The sequence below is a fragment of the Trachurus japonicus genome, chromosome 17, assembly GCF_045865225.1.
Source record: "Trachurus japonicus isolate A0001 chromosome 17, Traja_1.0".
NCBI lineage: Eukaryota > Metazoa > Chordata > Actinopteri > Carangiformes > Carangidae > Trachurus > Trachurus japonicus.
Window position 1 is genome coordinate 30,848,960 of NC_140923.1, and position 16,005 is coordinate 30,864,964.

Consider the following 16,005-nt stretch of genomic DNA (forward strand, 5'->3'; position numbering starts at 1 on the left):
CATACACAGACACTTAACATATATCAATATAATGTGTATATCAACAATAACAATGGATATACAAGGGTATAAAAAGAACAACTTGTTTACACAAAGCATATGCTGATGGTTTTTTCATTTAGTGATTAGGCTGAATGCTTTGTGTTGTTTTACGAGCTCCGGTTTTAGTGATCATAAGCAAGTTACAAAGTTCCACAACTCGCACAAACACCCACTTCAGTTTTCTGTTCCTTGTCTACTTGATTCAACCTAACAAGGTAATTGACATCTGCTGGAGTCTTGTGCCTCCATTCGGGAGTGTACTTATGTTCCCTGGTCACATACTGGGGAACATAGGGATGACCCCCTCCATTCTCATGGACGCATGAAAAATCACATAATACTAAGGGATTAGCAAGGTTTCCCACATTCAACATAGAAAAAAAATGACTTTTCACAGTTTGCTTTGCGTCTTGGTCTCTGTATGTTTGGGTCTGCTATTCTCTTTAATAAAATAAAATAAAATAAAATATTAAACCAAACCAAGGAAACAACCAAACAAAAATAAAAAACAAACAAGCCCTAAAACATTCCCAAATATGAAATATTTGGGAATAATTTTACATTATTTTGCATTGTTATCATTTGTGCGCGCGCTGTGTGTACGTGAACGCGCGCACGCTCGACAGCAGCAGCGCTCGATTGTTTTGGCCTGAGGACAAGATGGCCGCCAACTGTCAGCCGTGATAATTCTCACGCTCGTCTTATTTTCTTGCAATATTCATATTTGAGAGTTACTGGAAGAGATGGGGCTGTCACAGAGTTCAGAGGCGTCAGAGGGAGGGACGTACGGATACCATGTTCACGGCGTAAGACCTTTAACTATCGGCTTTGTTTGGGTTTGGTGCAGCTCGTACAGCAGCTAACAGAGAGCTAGCTGCTGCTGCTGCTGCTGCTGAGGAGACACCGGGGAAAACTGACGTGGTGGTGGTGACACCGGTCACTGCTCAGCCCCCAGAGCGAGGGGATATCATTATACAACACTAACCTTTACCCTGCTATTTAATGTTGTCAGAAATAAACTTTAATCCCAGTTAACTCGTCTCAAATCAAATACTCCATTAGTCCGTCTAAGTGGTGTTCAGCGCTTCATCTGAATGGGAGATCAATACCTGTGTAGCTAATAATTTGACGTCTATAATGAACTACAATAGATATGTTACTGAACTTCGATGAATTTCCTTGTTTCAAGCTTTTCACTGCTTTGCAAAGAAATAGAAATAGACTAATAAACGCATACACCTTGTTTTAGTGCTGAAGTGGTTATTGGACCAAATCGATCGATTAATCGTGAGCGATCCAGCTGTCTGGGCTTGTCAAATGGCTTTTCTACTGTCTGTTTTACATTATTCTGACTTCATTATTTTTGCAACAGGTGGTCAGTTCAATCAAGCAAAGTGATGTTGTTGGGCCCGAGGAAACAATGTTACAATTTGAATATTGAATCAGCTAATTCATAATATAAATCATCCTTTGTTGTATTTATTGAGTTTAGTGGCATATTATGTATAAAGGTTCCCTCCAGTTCTTAAATAAATAGAAAATGCTTGTCTGTTTTGACAGGTGCAGCCAAATTCACCTGCAGAGAAGGCCGGACTGCAGCCCTTCTTCGACTTCATCTTGTCTTTGGACAGTAAAAGACTTGTAAGTTAGTTGATTATCTGATAATAAGCATTGAAATTAGTCATTCACCACAAGATGAGTGTGAATAAAGGGTGCACAGATGTTAAAAACATAAGCTTTTCTCCTTCTTTTATCCCAGAATGAGGAGAATGAGCTGCTGAAGGAGATCCTGAAGGCCAACATGGAGAAAGCAGTGAGGATGGAGGTGTACAGCACCAAAAGCACGAGGGTTCGTGAGCTGGAGGTGGTGCCCAGTACCATGTGGGGAGGACAGGGTCTGCTGGGCGCCAGTGTTCGCTTCTGCAGCTACCAAGGAGCCAGCGAGAACGTCTGGCACGTCCTGGTGAGCTGCTTCATCCAGGAAAACTCGTAAAACTGGCCTGAGCCTCTCTGCTCTCAGCTCATACAGTAGCTTCATATTGTGTTTGCTCTATAACTGAAATTGATTTCCCCCAGGACGTGGAGGCGAGTTCACCTGCTGCACTGGCCGGCCTTCAGCCACACACTGACTACATAGTTGGAGCAGATCAGGTGTTGCAAGATGTAAGGCTCAATTTAACATCATCATGCGACGCTGTGTTGGGTTCACATATATTTCCAGAGATCATTTCTGGCATTTTATTTGACCATTAGTATATATATATCATGGATGCAAACAGCGCGCCGAAAAGCGAAACTCGCTTTTTTCATGACCAATTAGGTGACATGTGTGAATCGTTCAGATCCGAAGAGTTTTTGTTTTGAGGGAGGGGGGGGGTCTCAGCGTCTCAGCGTCTCAGCTGGGGTCAGTAAAATGTTTTTCTAACAGGCTGACAGTGACAATCACGTGAAACTGAGGCAAACTCATTCATGGTCTCTGATTATACTGATAACAGCCGACCTCCAATGTAGACACGCGACGTGCGCGCTCATTAAAGCGGCGCGTATCCGCGTGCAGTCGGTGTGACGGCGACGCCGTTTTTTCCCCCCGTGCACCGTGGAGCTGTGCGCCGCGGACATGCACGGTTCCCTACGTTGCTGTGTCAGGCAGGTGTTTCCACGGAGCTCTGCCCCGTTTCAGAGGTGAAGGAAGCCCTGAGTGGAAAGACGTCGCCTCCGCGATGTAGAATGTGTTCAATTAAAGTGAAACTAACACATTATAGAGGCCTATATGTCCATTACACACTGAATGAAACATCCCATGTCTTTATTTATTCAGTTTATTTTAATAGTAATAATTATGACTAACATTCAGTGAAGACCTAAAGTTTTAGGTCTTCACTGAATGTTAGTCATAATTATTACTATTAAAATCAGTATCTCCAAAATGGAAATATTGCAAAGGAATTTTTTTAAAAAGCATTTTTAATCTAGAAATGTTGGCCTTCTGAAAACTATGTCCATCTATATGCACTCAATACTTGGTTTGGGTTGAACTACTGGAAATTGACTTTTCCGTGATATTGTAATGTACTTATTTGTTAATGGTGAGCACCCCCCCCCGGTAAATTCCTCTCTTTTTTGGTCCTGACCCGTTTGCATCCCTGATATATATATTTATATTCTATAAAGCTGTGTTTAAAGGCATCTTTAAAAGTCGAGTTGTAGTTGATTCAGAGTTTCTGATTTCCAGTCAGAAGACTTCTTCTCATTGGTCGAGGCCCATGAAGGGAAGCCGCTCAAGCTGCTGGTCTACAACATACAAACAGATGGCTGCAGGGAAGTGGTGGTCACGCCAAATGGAGCGTGGGGAGGAGAGGGCAGGTATGCAACAATACAGATGTGTGACAATTTCATGGTCACTTAGTCACTTAGTAGTGTTTAACATTCACTACTTAGACTGTTTTCATGATGAATGAAGAGAAAGTGTCACCTGGATTCATTCTTGTGCTTAAAGGAATAGTTCAGCATTTTGGCAAATTGGCCCATTGCCATAATCCCTATAGTCATAGCAGTAGGTTCGTTACCTTTATTTGTCGGTGCAAGATATTTTTAGAACGGCGGAGCAGAGCCGTGAGCTGCTCAGAGCTACGCTACAAAGGCTCATGGGATTTCTTGGTTTCCCTCATCAAACTCATCAAATACACAATCCAACAACTCCAAAACGCTCTGGTGGACAAGTTGTGACCTGCACATTCACCAATAATGACAATAACCTAATGTTACGAGACAGAGTTGTTTTCGAAGTAAATTCATACAAAACCGCTGATTTTTCGGCCAGCAGTCTCTGCATTTGCCTCGAAAACAACTAGCTTGCACCGACAATTAAAGGTAATGAAACTACTCCTAAATCTATGGGGATTATGGCAATGGGCAAATTTGCCAAAAATGTTGAACTATCCCTTTAAAACTAAATTTGGTTCCAATGATACACCTAAAATAAATCAGTCATTGTGAAGGTAAACAAAGTCAGTCAGCCAGTCATTTACATTGAAAGTGTCCAGTGTTATGTGGCATGATTTTATGTTATAAAATGTATTAATAATTTAATAGTAATAATATGATATGAAATAATAAAAAAGTTTCCTTTCAGTTTGGGCTGTGGCATCGGTTATGGCTACCTGCACCGAATCCCTGTCAATCCCAGTGTACCGACTCCAAAGCCCCCCACCCCTGAACCTGAAGAGGAACCTTCTCCCACTCTGCCCACACATGGATTCACAGAGGTAATGCTGAATTTGTGCTGCAATAAGTAATTACTTTTATGTGAATAATCAATTTTAATCATTTTTTCAATAAACAGGGTAATTGTTAAGACCAACAAAAAAAAAGGAAAGGAAATACATTTTTCCACAACAGATAAATTCAATCATTTATGGATACTTAAAGAGATATCAATGAATGTTGAACACATTCAAGAAATGGCTTATTGTTGTTTCAGTGCCAATACAACTTTTTGGAGACTCAGTGTGGTACTCTGATGTTCAGTTAGATCAAACTCACCTCTGTGTGTTTTCAGGCGCCTCTGATGGCACCTTCAAGCCAAAGTGAAGAAGTACTGGACGTGGAGCAGGTCAGCATCCAGGAGGCTCCTCTCCCTCCACCCGTCCACAGAGTCATGGACCCTGGTCAGTTGTTTGAAAACAAGAAGGTCTCTGTCTTTTGACCTGTGTGTCCATCAAAATCTAATAATGGGTGTTTGTGTTTGCAGGTTTCTCAGACTCCGAGGTGGCAGTGATGAACCCTGAAGCTGCAGATGTGGCGGACAGGCTGGATCTGTCCATGTCGTCCATCGACATGACCAACACTTCCCTGGCTATGCACGAGGAGAGGGAAGGTGAAATCTCTGGTGTCGGTGAGTTAACACAGCAGCAGCTCCTTTCACTTTCAGATTCTTTTAGCCACTTTTGTTAAAGGAGAATTCCGGTCATTTTTGACCTCTAAATCGTTGTCCTGATGGTCACCCAGTGTTGGGAGGAGCAAAAAACGCGACTAAAATTGATGCAGGCAAACCAGAGTTACACCATTGGCTACACGGCGCTAGGGATAGCGACAACGCTAACCTATGGGGGCACTCAAAAAACAATCAAATATCTATGGTACATGACTGGAATCCACCACCACTGAACTCATATAGTGTACAGTATAAACAGTATAAACTTTGTGTTTTTGCATGTAGTCACTCACCTCAGACAGCCGAACTCTGAAACGTCCTGGAAAGACATTACTATCTGATCACATCACCTTGTAGTGATGATTTCTTTACAAAAATAAACGGTCAGAGATATTTTGGACATTACCACTGCACTGCTCCACCGTTTATTTTTGTAAAGAAATCATCACAACAAGGAAAAAGTGTTTGTTTCTGTGGTGGGGAGAGCAGGCGCTCTGTGATCGGATAGTAATGTCTTTCCAGGATGTTTCAGAGTTCGGCTGTCTGAGGTGATTACATGCAAAAACACAATGTTTATACTGTAGGCTACACTATATGAGTTCAGTGGTGTCTCGTAATGATTCGACTCGTGTTTTTTGAGTGTTTGTTGTGGTTGAAAGAATTCCCCCATAGATTAGCGTTGTGGCTATCCCTAGCGCCGTCTAGCCAATGGTGTAACTCTGGTTTGCCTGCATCAATTTTAGTCGCATTTTTTGCTCCTCCCAACACTGGGTGACCATCAGGACAACGATTTAGGGGTCAAAAATGACCGGAATTCTCCTTTACTTCTCCTGACTGGATTTGGTTTCTTGTTGTACAGAGGAGCTGGAGGATAGCGTGCTGCTCTCATCATCAGCTGAGGACCAGAACGAGTCACAAGAGCTGAGCTCCCAAGTCACCATGGACCTGGCCTCTGCGCTGGCTTCCACTGACATTTTCTCTGATTCAGGTTTCCCGCCAGCTGAACCACATCAACTGCCCGCAGAGTCCACAGACCCACAAAGCTTTCCCACCGAGTCTAGTGAGAGCCCAAGTCCACCAATGGGTGACTCACCTCTCCCTGTGGACTCCCATGATCCTCCTGCTGAGCCCCCAGTCCCGGCTGAAGACCCTCCCTGCCCGTCTCCTGTGGATCTCCTCCTCCAGGCCTCGGCCGCTGACGAGTCGACGGCGGACAACGACTCTGGCGCTCTTGCCGCGGAGGGAGCTGCTTCAGGATCAGAAGAGGAGTCTGTAGAGCTTCTAGATGTGGATCCTGCTCAGCAGTGCAGCCACGAGCACCATGACGAGGAGCCAGAGGAAGCACATCTTGATTAAACTCGTGTCAGGCCACACAGAAAGTACAGAAATCCAGAGTGAGCTCGACAATCACTTTTTAAATGTTTTTTTTTAAAGAAACGCTATAAAGAAAGTACAGGCCAACCAAGGGAAAGCTGATAGTCTTACCTAAGTGTACATGATGAGGTTAGTTACACTACAGAAACCAGCTAGAGCATTAACATGTCATAGAAAAAAAAAACTTTGAGGCACTATAGTAATATTCTCTGTTTTATATGTGAGAGTTGAAAGTTACGGCTGATTTAAAGCCAAAAAAAGAAAGACATTTTTATCAGCGTTTTGTCCTCGTGTGGTGCAAAATTAAGAATATACGGGTGACGAGTCTTTGTTTCTGGTCCACTAATGTGACGACTACTTGAATACTTCCAAAGATAAACACGTTGTATAAGGAAAAAAAACACACAACAAAATGCGTTTACTACGGCAAAGACCAGCTGCACCTTTATATGTGTAACACTATTAAAGTTTTTATACATTTTAAAACCAGATGGTTGTTTTAGACGAGATGTGTCATGGTGCAATTTTATCTGTTAAAGAAGCATCATCCGCAACTCTGTCCCACAAATAGAGCTTTTAGATAAAGCTTCATTATAGGAGGGAGGGACATTTACATTGACTGGGTTTTACAATATGTTTCTTGTGGGATGAGGGAAATATTTGTCCACTTGTATTAAGGTAAAGCAGCCAGTTCACATTTTGACATATCTGTCTTCAGTTTAATTTATTGCGATCCATGATCACTTTGAAAGCCATTTAACTTCCTGTCAAGCTGGAATTATGTCCCTGTGTTTTATTTCCCATTATTTTTACCTTGTAATCTATGCAACAGTAGATGAGAACTGCCTGTGACTTCACAGGCAAGTGCGTTCATTATGTAAATCCAATAGATAACAAGCCTTTTTAATAAGTGTGATAACACAGTAATACTGCTGATGAATAGTTTTCTGTTTTTCTAGGGGGCTACTTAAATGTTTTTTTCCACTGTCGATGTAGGTGTTAGTGTGTAAAATAAGGAAAAGTATTTTTGCAGATATTTTATCAATGAATTGTATGTTTTATTAGGAATGAGTGCAGAGTCTTTTGATGAATGTGAAATGGGTGAATCTTCGATGGTTAAACAATCATATCACTTGACTTAAAAAAAAAAAAAAAGTTGTCCCTTGTTTTGTCTTATTTCACACTCATCAGCTCAACACATTACAACTCAAGAAACATCCACCTATAATTCCCATCAATCTCATTGTTAAACCATTCCAATTTATTTCTCTGAATGCCTAAAATATACATATTTCACAAATTATTACAACAGGGATATTGCAGTGTTGTGGCCTAATTTACGGTACCCATCCTGCTTTTGGCCAATTAGAGCTCACTTGATGCGTCCCCACTGCAGCTTTACACACACACACTCCTCATGGCAAAAATTAACTCCAGAACATTTACAATGAAAGGATTTGTTGTTCTGCTTGGTGACACACTAAGAGAGAAATGGGTATTTAGCGTTTATTTCACTTTGGTGAATTTCCCACAGTGGTTGAATGTTCATATATTCTCTTGGATGAGATTCCCCTTCAAGTTATATTTATGTTTCATTGAACTCCTATTGAATCTAAACGAAATATACATTAGGAACAGCCCTCACTGTCAGCAAAGTCACTGCTCATGAGCCAAGCACAGAGCGAGTAAGCACGAGTTATTGTTAAAGATATATACCTTATATATAATTTCCCCAATGACTTGGACGACGACTGACATTCTTCAGCGTGAAACTGCAATCTCTGGGTTGTAGTGAATACAACAAATGCAATTTATAACATCCAAGTCAAATTACCTTCATGATCACAAATGTGCTCTAGGGATTTGGAAAAATAACTTGGTTCTTAAGTAAACTGTACAACAACAAAATAAAACTGCTGCAAAACCAAAAAAATAATAATCAGTCAAAAATGTTGTACATATATTTACAAAAAAGAAAAAAAAGAACATTCAGTCCATTGAGAACAGCACAGCTAAACAGAAGAGACAAAGACAAGTGTTTCTGTCAATGAGGTTCAATGATTAGACGTCTAAGCCAAGGTTAAGTTCAGGTTAGGATGAACCACGTTGACAACAGAACGGGTTAGGTTGGTTTCGAGGGACTGTGATGCTACCCAGAGACCCACTGTACTCCTAAACTGGTGAAACTGCTGAGACGGGTGTTGGGTGTTTGTAGAACGAGGACAGTTTCTGGAATGTACTAGAACAGTCTACTACATCCATGTGTATATACACACACACACACACACACTCAGACACAAGCACGGTCGCTTCAAAATAAAATGCCAGTCGGGAGGAAAGAAACAAACATAGCAGTCAAAGATGTAAAAAAAAAAAAAAAAAAGAAGAAAGTAATCAGTGTGTGAAGTGGTGAAAATATTGGAGTCCATTCTTCAAACTGTAAAAATAAAACAAAACAAACAATATGAACCACTGATCTCCCAGGTGTCTGTTGACTGCTCCGGCCTGTTACTGGTCAGTTCCCTATGATACACCATGAGCCACGTCCTCACACATTTTTACTGGTTTCTCATTGATACTGCGACTCTTGACCACACAATGGGGTTTAGGGTACTACATGTCAGAGGTGGGTGGTGATTGGCAAATGACAAAGAGTTCTTCTTTTTAAAAATTGATGACTTTCACGTGGACTTCTGCCTATAGTGAAGCGTCAAGTCCCCTCCACTCTTCCAGATAAAATGTTTAACTGTTCGCAGGTCCATGTTGGGATCCAGAACCTGGTTCAGAGATGAAAATAAATAAACAAAAGGGTATTAATAAATAAAATAAATCCTAATTTAGAGATGCAGAGCTCATGTAAAGATGTACTGGCGAACACCGTGTGCGTACCTGGTCTTGACACATGAGCTCGATCTTCTCCTCAGCTAGCATGGCCATGTCCTCCTCCTTCTCCTGCTCCCCCGGTTTGTCGTTGGCCGTGGAGCTGGTGGTCTGCGACTCGTTGTCCAGGTTGATGATCTTCTCGTAAACGTGCTCCATCACCTTCCTCACCTGGAGCATGTCACTGGCCGAGAGGCGATCCCTGCAGAACGCACAGCGGGCAGAAATCAGCTCCAAGTGGACAGGTTGTAACTAATATTAAAAAGCTGCAGCATCCAGGTCAGTGTAGATGAAGTTTCTTTATGTGCAGTTCTTTGTTTGTTAAAAGGAAATACATGTTTTTTATAAATCCTACAAGAAAAGAAAGAGGGAAAAACTCACTTCTTCAGAGTTTTTGCACCAGAAGAGGAATGGGGTTGGAGGTAGAACGGGATTTTGTTGAACTTGGGCATATTTTTCTGCAACAGAAGAAGAAGAAAGATTATGCAATACATGTAAATATAACAAAGTACAACATGGCAGGAATACATGCAAAGTCTCAGAAGGCAAAACCTCTTCCTCTTGAATTTTCCAAAGAGCATTTACAATCATGATAATTAGTTTGTATTTTGTTACCAACATTGTAAATCAGTTGTGAAATACTTACAAGGTAAGTAGTAAATAAGTTACTGAGAATACCATTAAGTTTTTCCTTCAACATCATGGTACAACACAAACACACTCATGTTTGCCCTTTGATTAAACAAACCTGCAGGTCCAACAGACTAAAGCTAGAAGACTAATGGCCCTTTTCCACTAGTGCGACTCAACTCGACTCGTTTTTTTTGCTTTTCCACTAGCACCTAGTACCTGATACCTGGTACCTTTTTGGTAACGCCTCAGCCCGGGCTCCAAGCGAGCCGTGACGATACCAAAACATGACGTCAACAGACTGCTTTCCACTAGGGATGTCACGATTACTTGTTTTCACAAAGATTCCTAAATACCGTAAATGTTGGCATGTCATTTTTAATTAAAGAAAAAGCAAAACAAAACACGATTGAAATTAATGCAAACATTCATGGTATAGATGACAATTTATGACCTGAATATTTCAAATACTTCCCCTGGGGATTAAGAATTGGTCATATATTAATAGATATTTGAAATATTTAGTGTAAACAATGAGTAATGTAATTATAGTTTGACTATATTTGATTTTACACATTCATAGTGTTCTGAAATTAGTTAATGCATAATAATCGTGATAATCGTAATACCGTGATTATTTCTCTGACAATAATCGTACCAAGAAAATTTATAATCGTGACATCCCTACTTTCCACTGATTGGCCAAAACGTCATCACTGGAAGAGTCGCACGCGCGAACTCAGACACGAGAGTCAAAGGCGCTAATTTTAAAAACACACCGGCAGCAGCACCCACTGAGCTGTACTGAGTATGAGACTGTTGTTATTCTTTCACTACAGTTAAATGGCTGCTGTGTGGAAAACCACAACCTGGCCCGTAATCGAGGTGCAGTGAGTTTGGAGCCGACGAGAGGATAGAAAAAATGACGACTCTTTAGGAGGAACTATGAAGGACTCAGCTGTGATGGAAAAGGACCTAAATCGAGTGGAGTGGAGCTGTAACTGGAAAAGGGGCATTAGGTTTCACAGAAGGTGAAACACTGTACCTTCTTCATATGTGTAAGAAGAGAGCCATCATACTTACATCTACAGTTATATCAATAACCCACTGTGGGACTGTCTCATTCAGTAGCATGGATTCAGTCTCTCCACCTGAATCTCTACATAGCAACCTGAAGCAGACAAAACAAGACATCAGGGGCAATTATGTGCTGCAATCAGTCACTCAGCTGCTAACATTTCATATGACATGACAAATCAATATGACAAATATAAAACGGTAAGACATGATTACATAACAAATCCAATGCCAGTGCTCTCAACTTACATTCAACCTGCACTGTTAGTGAAAATAAATACCTGAATAGAGTTCTGCCTCCTGCCTCTCCAAAGATGACTGGCGTGTGTGGTGGCACCTGGAAATATCCATTTCCCTTCTGGACCCTGTTCTCCTGCTCTCCGTTCACTGTGGGCACAAGGAAACAATCCTGCTGTGAGAAAGACTGAAGCAAATTGAATGGATCAACAGACGTCATCGACTGCGGAGGTTGGACTGTGTTTGGTCTCCTCACCGTGGTTCACCTCGTTCTCTTCCTCGTCCATGGGGTTGATGCGAGTTCTGGGCCAGAACTCCAGCAGAGCCTGCAGCAGCAGTCCTCCCAGGTTCACTGCAGAGACCCAGGGCCAAAGTCAGGCAATATTGAGTTACAGCCTCCACTCTGCACCATTTAATATGTAATCGTATATAAAGGTCTGAAATCTTACACTTTGGGTCAGACCCATCAGAGCTGGAAAACCCTGCGTCCTTTGCGGACACCCAGGCAGCGAAGCAGTCGCTCTCATCCAGTGTGATAGTGAGCATCTATTCATCATCATCAAACAAAAACACAACACAACTGTAAGACTACTAAACCAGGCTTAGAGGGGACTTCTGGGAAAAAAGGCACAACTGCTTGACAAGATTAAAACTTGTGGTATTACCAGGTTTGGCACTCACCCCAGTTTTCAGATCAACAGAGAACCAATTTGGCACATAGACCATCTTGAAGCGCTTTTTAATCTCTTCATCGAACTCCACTTTCCCCAAGTCTTCACCCTTGCAAGCCTAAAGGTAAAAACAAAAAAGCACATCAAGTCAAACCAAAGATATTATCTTCAGTGTTTATGGCTCATCATGGCAGGAAAGCACCAAACAACCACAACAATCCTCTTCTAAGTGACAAGATTTGTTAGACTGTAATTTAAACCATCAGTTTCACTGAGGGTTGCATGACACGATCACAGATGTGATCACCCTCTAAACTCATAATAACGCCTTCACTTTATGACGGATTCACCTTAAGGACATCCCAGAAAGCCACATTGTTGTTGGTATCTTTGGTGAGTATGTGTCTCTTGTCGTTCAGAATGTGGCACTGGATAATACTGGCACCTCCTGAAAACACAACAGAACATTTTACTTGGTGAAAAAAATAACACTATGACTCATTTGGAAAATGCTGTAAAAAACAAAAACCACAAATTCACCTTTGATGACTTGCTCTGGCTGAGTACACAGCGGTGTCAGAGGGGTAGTGCAGTCGTTGTCATACTCCCCTGATGATCTGAAGTTGTGCATTCCCTTTAGAGACTAAATAACAACACACACAATAATCATTACTGACTGTCCTGGATTTTGATAATTGCTCCATTACAAGAAACAAGGGTGACTAATATAACAAAATATATAATAATATAGCACTCCATCATAAAGCTGGGAACTGTTTATCATATAAACACATATTACAGGGTTCCAGCTGAAGAGATGAGGTGCCACATGCACTAGTCAGTGTCTGCACTGAGTTCCAGTCATTATGTTGTCGGTCCCCCAGAGATCTCAGAGGTGTCACGCATGCTTACCCATTTATTAACGGATGACTTGGTGGTGGAGACCCAGATAGCTGGAGGTGGGTCAGCAGATCTGTCCAGTTCCATCTGGGCAAAGAGAAAGATGGGGAAAAAAAGGGTTGAGTGACTCTAAATGGTTAGCTATGAGCACAGAGTTGGCCGAGGGGAGAATGCCAGGATCGTTATTTCGATTCTCTAGTTTAAACTTTTTTAACTTTTAATACAGCAACAAAATTCCTTAAAATGAGAGCTGAGAGCTGAGAGCTTCAAGGTAAAAGCAAAACATTCATGCATTGGACATGACTTGCCCTTACCCTACACATTAAAAAAAAAAAAATACATAAAAGTTACCAGACCCAGTATTTACATGTACACTGTAGACACCAGCTTAAAGAAGTGTTGGTATAGAGACAGGACCTGTACTGTCAAATTTTTAAATTAAAGGTTACTACACTTTTTTTTCTTTTTAAGTCCCATATGTGTTCATTAAAGCAGAAGTAAGAGGAATGTTTGTGTTATTATAAGTCTTAAATAGTTATATCTTCCGACAGCAATCACTTATATAGAGTGTTTGGTCTGAAACACGGGTCTGTCAGTCACTCTGCTCTGCTGTAAGCCGAGGAGAAAACTTTCCTTGTATCCTACAACCTTTATCCAATGAGGAGAGAAGAACGGCATAAAGGGGCGGTCCTTGTGCAGCCAAGGGATGCGCGTGAATGTGGTGACGTAGGGACGAGGGCGGGGACTGCCAACTCCATCTGCTGACAGGAAGTTAGCCAAAAGGACCGGATCGCTTACTTCTGCTTTAATCAGTGTATTTCATAGAGTTGGACCATTACTGCATAACAGAACATTTGTTTGGAGTTACTGAGTTTTGTGTTCGTACTTTGAGCACCGGGGCCTTTTCCTCACAGATGAGCACACGGATGTCTGGGTTACGCAGGTCAGTGCAGTAGATCTTTTTGTCCCTGCCTCCAGAGTAGACGTGTGTAAAGGCCTCGTTGACCTGCAGGGCCCACACCCCTTCATCGTGCACCCGGTAGGTGGCGATACACCTCTGCTGGCCAAGCGACCACAGGCGGATGGTCCCGTCCGAACTGCCCGATAGGCACTGAGAGGATGGAAGCAGAAGAGACGAAAACATTAACATTTGGGAGGTTTTGCTTAACAGTCTCCAACCACTCTTCATATCAAATGTCTTCACTCGCCTGTGTGCCATCTCGATTCAACAGCAGCGACTTGACGTTGTCTGTGTGTCCTTTAAGCTTCATCAGTTTCGCACATGTTCGAGGATCCCACACTCTCAGTACCTGAGAACAGAGAGAAAGCATCGGAAGAAAGATGAATTTGGGATATGCACAGACATACAACCTTACACCACTCTGTAACCTGTCTGATCTGCACACATGCACCAGTTTAAATCAAATTAATAAAGTATTCAAAAGCAGTTTGTTTAAGAGATGTGATGTGAATTTTTGCTACATCTGACCTCAAGATAAAACTGAATAAAAGTATTTGAGTTAACACGAGTGTTGCATTTATTTCATGTTAATTCAACTAATGTGAATGGGATCACAGACCTTTTCTGTAGATCCAGAGACAATGACTGTGCCCATCTGGTTCATAGCCAGACTGTAGATAGAGTCCTTGTTTCCACTCAGTGAAGACGCTGTTGCAGGGAAAAAATAGAGTCAGTCCACGAACATAAAATAAAAAAATATAAGCCATTACCAAACACTAATTCATGTCAAATGCACAAGTATCACAATTAGAGTATGGGCACAGCTGTCAGAGAAACAACCATTACTCACTGGTGACAGTGTTGTTGGAAGCAGTGAGTGCTGTTAGCGTGTTCACATCCCAAAGAAAGATCTGGCGGTCCAGACCGGCTGATGCTACCAGCTCCTTGTCCTTAGCGTAGGCCAGAGCTTTCACATAGTCCTTGTGTGTTCGTAACGTGGACATGCAGAAGCCTTTGTGTGCGTTCCACACTTTGACTGTAGTATCTGATGAGGCAGATATCACTGCAGACAGAAGAAAACCAGTCAGAACTGTAGGAAGTAAAATGCAGCAGTGGGAACTTCAGGGCACAGAGCCTGATTTCTAAATCAAACAGCAGCCAATGATCAAACTCACATGTTTTTCCATTGCAGCAGAGAACTATGTCATTAACCCAGTCTGTGTGATGCTCCATCGAGGCGATGTACGGATCCTGCTGCAGTGAATAAGAGCAGACATTGAGACGAGTCCAGGTGTGGGTATAAACAGCATGTGACAACACAGCTGTCTGGGTGTAAAGTGGGTGTTTCATTATAACTGACCTGAGGAGAGGAAGCAGTCTTACCTTGTGCTGGTACACACTCCATATCCGGATGATGGAGTCCCTTCCAGCGGTGAAGAGCCGGTTCAGCGCAGGGTCCAGCTGGAGCGCGTTCACCCCATTTCGATTGTACTTTTCCACCTCATCTCTAATGACATAGGACACCTGACACACACAGGGAAGGGAGTGAGCAGTGAGCACACCTACTTCCTTGTGCAGAGTTCAATGTTAAATGCACTTGCAAAGCTAGCCGCCGACGTGTGTGGCCGAGTTAATTGACATATATTTTAGATATTAACTCTCTGCACAAGCATTATAATAATGGACAAACACAGTGCTTAAAATATAATGTGGCTTGATATTAGTGTATTATAGCGAGGTTCGCGGAAAAAAATCACTGAGATACGTACGCGCTTCCAGCAATTAGACGGAGCCCACACAGAGTGCAGCTAAGCTACTGTTAGCGCCGTTAGCAGCACAACCCGCCGCTCGGACAGACACCGACCACCGGCGCTCACAGACAGGTTCATAGTTATGTTACAGCGTGTCTGGACTTTAGTTGTGTACGGATTGTTTACTAAAGCATGTAGTCTTTTCACCGTGGCGCTAGCAGGAGCCGCTAACAGCCACCGTAACCCAAGCTAGCTGTGTTAGCCCGGCTTGAGTCATGACTCGTAACGGCAGCGCTGTCTTCTCCGGCCGGTTTCCGGTGTCGGTAAAGTCTCCGTGAAGCACCGTGACGGGCAGGAGAGCCTCGTTTTGTTGTTGCCAAACACTCAGTAGCAATGTAACTCTGAACATTTACCTGTACTTTTCTCCGCCCAGCAGCATTTTGCCTGTGATGCGTGGCCATCTTGCATGTTGACAGTCAGTTCATGTGATGCTACATCCGGGAAAATAGAAAACATATGCACCTGAGCTTTATGGGTAATGTGGTTTAT

General features: G+C 42.2%; 2 protein-coding genes across 4 annotated transcripts; one reads left to right on the forward strand and one right to left on the reverse strand.

The window, feature by feature from the left end:
* The first annotated feature begins 696 nt into the window (after positions 1–696).
* On the forward strand, positions 697–7,609 carry gorasp1a (golgi reassembly stacking protein 1a). 2 transcript variants are annotated; one of them, XM_085805024.1, is made up of 9 exons: positions 697–848; positions 1,603–1,683; positions 1,802–2,005; positions 2,119–2,205; positions 3,275–3,405; positions 4,175–4,307; positions 4,601–4,709; positions 4,793–4,936; positions 5,835–7,609. In XM_085805024.1, exons 1-9 carry the CDS (start codon positions 786–788, stop codon positions 6,329–6,331), a joined length of 1,449 nt encoding a protein of 482 aa, XP_085661150.1. In that variant the 5' UTR covers positions 697–785; the 3' UTR covers positions 6,332–7,609. The 2 variants fall into 2 exon arrangements, with proteins under 2 accessions (XP_085661150.1, XP_085661151.1); XM_085805025.1 differs by having other exon boundaries at positions 4,802–4,936; positions 5,835–6,573.
* LOC146971050 (WD repeat-containing protein 48) lies at positions 7,590–15,934 on the reverse strand. Of its 2 annotated transcripts, none has more exons than XM_085805022.1 (18): positions 15,870–15,934; positions 15,089–15,229; positions 14,881–14,956; positions 14,556–14,768; positions 14,325–14,413; positions 13,953–14,054; positions 13,631–13,855; positions 12,757–12,831; positions 12,385–12,487; positions 12,195–12,292; positions 11,855–11,962; positions 11,623–11,719; positions 11,430–11,525; positions 11,218–11,323; positions 10,943–11,030; positions 9,611–9,687; positions 9,239–9,431; positions 7,590–9,126 (listed from the first exon to the last, which is right to left on the reverse strand). In XM_085805022.1, exons 1-18 carry the CDS (start codon positions 15,915–15,917, stop codon positions 9,031–9,033), a joined length of 2,031 nt encoding a protein of 676 aa, XP_085661148.1. In that variant the 5' UTR covers positions 15,918–15,934; the 3' UTR covers positions 7,590–9,030. The 2 variants fall into 2 exon arrangements, with proteins under 2 accessions (XP_085661148.1, XP_085661147.1); XM_085805021.1 differs by having other exon boundaries at positions 14,881–14,959.
* Positions 15,935–16,005: the final 71 nt, after the last annotated feature.